General features: G+C 47.3%; 1 protein-coding gene across 1 annotated transcript; it reads left to right on the forward strand.

Moving 5' to 3' along the window:
* Nucleotides 1–2,615: 2,615 nt before the first annotated feature.
* On the forward strand, nt 2,616–3,314 carry LOC107038450. The gene has a single exon (XM_015257544.1). The coding sequence runs from the start codon at nt 2,616–2,618 to the stop codon at nt 3,312–3,314; it is 699 nt and encodes a 232-aa protein (XP_015113030.1).
* Nucleotides 3,315–5,214: the final 1,900 nt, after the last annotated feature.

Here is a 5,214-nt window from a genome sequence, read left to right on the forward strand (position 1 = left end):
GGCGGTAAACGATCCAATCTTCCGCTCACACCGCCTATTCGTGTCGGAAATTAATACCAAAGTCAAATATTTAATCGATACCGGCGCGGATTTGTGCGTATATCCACGAACGCTTTTCCCTGGCAAAAATAAGGCAACGGAGTACATGTTGTACGCAGCAAATGGCACACGGATACACACATACGGCTGTACTGTCCTCTCGCTCAATTTCGGCCTCAGAAGGGATTTTTCCTGGCGTTTCACTATTGCGGATGTCGAAAAGCCAATTATCGGCGCAGATTTTCTCGCGCATTTTGGACTTTTACCTGATTTAAAGAACAATTGTCTATTAGATTCAGCAACCGGTTTATTGACGCAATGTATAGCGTCATTATCGAATATCGTTTCAACAATTAAAGCTTACCGGCCGACCGAATCGTCTTGGACAGATCTACTTGCCAAATTTCCGTCAACTAAACCGGATGGAAATTTTCAATTGACAAAACACACAATGGTCCATCATATCGCAACAACGCCCGGACCTCCTGTATCGAGTAAAGCTCGTCGTCTCGCCCCAGACAAATTAACGATCGCACAACAGGAATTTCAGAAAATGATGAAGCTAGGTATCGCTCGTCGTTCAAAGAGCCCCTGGTCTTCACCGCTACACCTGGTGCCCAAGAAATCTAGCGATTGGCGACCCTGTGGAGATTATTGCGGACTTAACGCTCGTACGATACCGGGTCGATATCCAGTTCGCGTACTAGAAGATTTTACCGCCAATCTCGCAGGCAAAAAGATATTTTCAACCGTCGATCTCGTTCGTGCTTTCAATCAGATTCCTGTCGCACCGGATGACATCTGCAAAACAGTAATAATTCGGTTTATTCGGTTTATTCGGCCTTTCGGTTTATTCGAATTTCCATTCATGACGTTTGGACTTCGAAATGCTGCGCAGACATTTCAGCGATTTATCGATGAAGTAACACGAGACCTAGATTTCGTTTTTCCGTATATCGACGACATCTTAGTTGCCTCTAAAGACCCCGAAGAACATAAAAAACACCTTCGTCTCCTATTTCAACGCTTGGCAGAGTATGGAGTTGTCATCAATACCGCCAAATGCCATTTCGGAGAACCAGAAGTCGACTTTCTCGGTTATCGTGTAACGGCGGAAGGAATTCGTCCGCTTCCTGAAAAAGTTAAAGCTATCGTCAACTTTCCTCGACTAGAGAAAATTAAGAAGTTACGTGAATTTCTCGGCATGATTAACTTTTATCGGAAATTTGTTAAAGGTGCTGCAACAACACAGGCACCCCTTCACGAATTTCTTCAAGGTTCTAACGTAAAAGGGTCTCATCCAGTTCCGTGGACTACAGAAGGAGAAGCCGCCTTCAATGCCTCTAAGAAACAACTGCAAGACGCAACGCTGTTAGTGTACCCAGATACGTCACTACCGTGGGCTGTTTTTACCGACGCGTCCGAATTTGCTATCGGCGCCGTTCTTCAACAGCGCAGAGGTACCGTCTGGGAGCCGCTCGCCTTCTTCAGTAAGAAGCTTCAACCTTCCCTGAGGAAGCGATGCCCATACGACAGAGAGCTCCACGCAATTTATGAAGCAGTTCGTAAGTTCAGGCACATTTTTGAAGGTCGTCACGTGACCATTTATACTGATCATAAACCGCTGCTGCATGCTTTCAAACAAAATCCTGATAAAGCAAATCCTTGGCAGTTCCATCGCCTTGATTTTATCGGTCAGTTTTCAACAGATATTCAGCATGTCGCAGGTAAAGATAACGTTGTTGCCGACGCCTTATCGAGAATCGAAGCCATATCCATAGCAATCTCGACGGCCGAACTAGCACAGGCACAAGCAGCAGATGCCGAACTCCAAGAACGTCTGCAAGACCCGAATGGCGTCCTTCAACTACGACCTATTAACATGCCAGAGAGTCCAACTCCAATTTACTGTGACGTCAACGATCAGCTGATTCGTCCCTATGTACCATTACCGCTACGTAAGAGAGTTTTTGACACTCTGCATAGCGTCAGTCATCCAGGGGCTAACGCATCAACTCAGCTGGTTGCTCAACGTTTCGTCTGACCGAGTTTAAAGAAAAATTGTCGTCTTTGGATGTCTCGCATGCCAGAAGAATAAAATCTCACGACACGTGGCATCGCCGATTCAAGACTTTCCCGGGGGAAGAACAAGATGCTTCGAACACATTCATGTCGACATCATCGGACCATATGTACNATGTCTCGCATGCCAGAAGAATAAAATTTCACGACACGTGGCATCGCCGATTCAAGACTTTCCCGGGGGAAGAACAAGATGCTTCGAACACATTCATGTCGACATCATCGGACCATATGTACCATCCAGAGGTTACCGTTATTGCCTGACAATAATCGACAGATTTTCGCGTTTCCCGGAAGCATTCCCGATTCCCGACATTACCGATGAGACTGTTGCCGGTATGCTCTACGCAAACTGGATTTGTCGTTATGGCGTTCCGCTTCGGATCACGACAGATCAAGGGACACAATTCGAGAGCCAACTCTTCAACGCTCTCGCTCGACGTACAGGCAGCAGACATATTCGCACGACGGTGTTTCACCCGCAAGCTAACGGCATGGTGGAACGTCTACATCGCCAAATCAAAGCAGCAATACGGTGTCACGAGAGTCCTCATTGGGTAGATACCCTCCCCACCGTGCTTTTTGGAATTCGTTCAGCGTGGAAAGACGATCTTAACGCCACATCTGCCGATATCGTATTTGGAGAGCCACTTCGATTACCAGGAGAATTTCTCGCTCCTGCTCCGAACAATGGCCTATCGGCAGTAACGATTGCCGACAGACTCAGAAACCACTTCGCTGAGCTCGCTCCAGTTCCCGGCACACGACACGGCCAACGTAAGGTATTCGTATTTAAAGAACTCACCTCACGTTCGCACGTTTTTGTTCGTTTAGATGCTGCTCATCATGCATTTAAGCCACCGTACGAAGGACCACATCGTGTCATATCGCGACACGAGAAGCATTTCGTCGTCTGGATCAATGGTCAAGAAACTGTCGTATCCATTGACCGTCTGAAGCCAGTATTTTCCATTGCCGAAGACGAAGCAGCCGACGCTGACTTGCCGGATGACGACAACGATTCAGACGACACTCTATTACTGTCGTCAGAACAATCGACCTCTGGTACGACACCAGATGTCTCACCGCAACCTGGACCATCTAGACGCAGATCATCATCTTGGGCTCCATCGAGTGACGCAAGATCATCTTTGGACTCAACTCCTCGACCAGTACGCTGGTCGCAACGCTGAATCCAAACGCGGCATCCATCCGGAAGCCAAAGATTTCAATCTAGTTTTATTTTGTCAAAGGCAATTGTTGGAGTAAATGGTGTTCGTGTGTAGGTAAACTAAGTGTTTGAGTTGGCTTTTGCTGTCCGGAGACGTGAGTTGTGTGGGGAAAAAAATTTTCTTGACTAGGAGAAAAAAAAACCACAGTAACAATATTTTTTTGTGACTTACAGGCTAAACTAGGGTAAGAATTTGTACATATATACAAAGCTTGGTTGAGCTTAGGCTAACAGGAGTAGCCATCCTTCTAATTGTCTCTGGAAGTGTCCTACTGGTGAGGCTGGGTGCCACCGGCTGCGTCTGCAGCGTGCTTATCTAACCGAGCTTTGAGCTCGGTGATATGTCTAGCATGCTCATCCAGCCACCAAAGCTTGGAGTTGAGTCGGCTGTCATCAAGGAGATCACGGTCAGGGGTAGACCTTGAGTACTTGGTTGGAGGATTGAGGCCCATGGCTAGAGGGATTTTTTTGTTTGCCGGGTGCTTGGGAAGATGGAACAAGGTTGGCACATTGTTCACATCTTGAATAATGCCCAGTCTATGCAGATGGGTGAAATGCTGGGGCTGGAGATATCCACTTTGGGCTGCCAAGTTGGCTTCAACTGGGTCCACAATGCTGAGTTTGTTGATGGTCTCGTTTTTTATGTCTCTGAGCTGGGAAAAATAATCTCGGGTGAGTCGTAAGATGAAGTTGTCCACCCTGGGGATGTTGGCTTCGTTGTAGAGGATCTGGTTACTGACCATATGTTTATGGTCAGTATGGGCTGATCGATACATCCGGAGGGAGGCTCGCAGGCAGAATCTCTCAAGGATTCTTAGTCTCTCCATCTGGGATGCAGACGAATTCCACCATACTGGGCAGGCATATGTGAGGAGGGGCCTGACTAGCAGGAGGTAACAGATAACACGGGCACGTTGGCTGATGTGCTGGTTATGGAAGAGGCGTCTGAGGGAGTGGAAGCGATTGGTGGCTTTTTTTAGCTGGGTGTCGATGTGCTTGGAGAATCGAGCGAGGTGGTCTATATGAATTCCCAAGTACTTGACTGTCTGTTTGGTGGGGATGTCAACTGTGTTTCTGGTGTCTGGTTTGAAGGTGGAGATTTTGAAGGTGTTTATGCCTGGTTGATTGCACCTGTTGATGAGGTTGACTGGTCTGCGGATTAGAATGGTTTCGCATTTTTGCGGGCTCATTCTGAGATTCCACATAGCGTACCAGTTGTTGGTTTTGTTGACAAGCGTCTGGAGAGGGGCTTGGATATTTTTTACATTTTTCCCTGTGACGTAGATAATCAGGTCATCAGCATAGGCGATGGAGTGAGTGTCAGGGGTGGTGTTGAGCCCGAAGGCGTTCAGGACACCGCTGGTGAATATCGAGAATAGGCAGGGGGAGTTGACTGTTCCCTGTTGTAATCCCGCGACGATCCTGAAGAGTTTGGAAGAGCAGTCTGAGCCGTCAGTCACGCAGAAAGAGCGGTTTCTAATCATGTCCCAAATGAGTTTGATCAAATTGCATGGGAATTCTTTTTTCATCAAGATAAACAGCAGTCCATCAAGCCAGACCGAGTCGAACTTTTTTTTAAGGTCGATCAGGGTGGCTCCAACCATGTACTTGAGGTGGAGTGTTTTGTTCACATCAGCGAGGAACTTATGAATGGCATGTGTAGTGGAGTGTCTGTGCCGAAAGCCGAATTGGTTGTCCGGGATGATATTGTTTTTATCACAGTGGCAAGTGATTAAGTTGTTGATCACTACTTCGTACACTTTGCTGAAATTAGGGGTCAAGCTGATTGGGCGATAGCTGGAGGGATCGCCGCTGGGCTTGTCCTTCAGGATTGGGATTACTTGAGCCACTTGCCAAACTTT

Source organism: Diachasma alloeum, unplaced genomic scaffold (assembly GCF_001412515.2).
Source record: "Diachasma alloeum isolate Michigan unplaced genomic scaffold, Dall2.0 Dall_scaffold_00284, whole genome shotgun sequence".
NCBI classification, from domain to species: domain Eukaryota; kingdom Metazoa; phylum Arthropoda; class Insecta; order Hymenoptera; family Braconidae; genus Diachasma; species Diachasma alloeum.

Bases quoted from the DNA above. Each gene is read 5' to 3' on its own strand.
- LOC107038450 (XM_015257544.1), top strand. From the start codon at position 2,616: ATGGTGGAACGTCTACATCGCCAAATCAAAGCAGCAATACGGTGTCAC.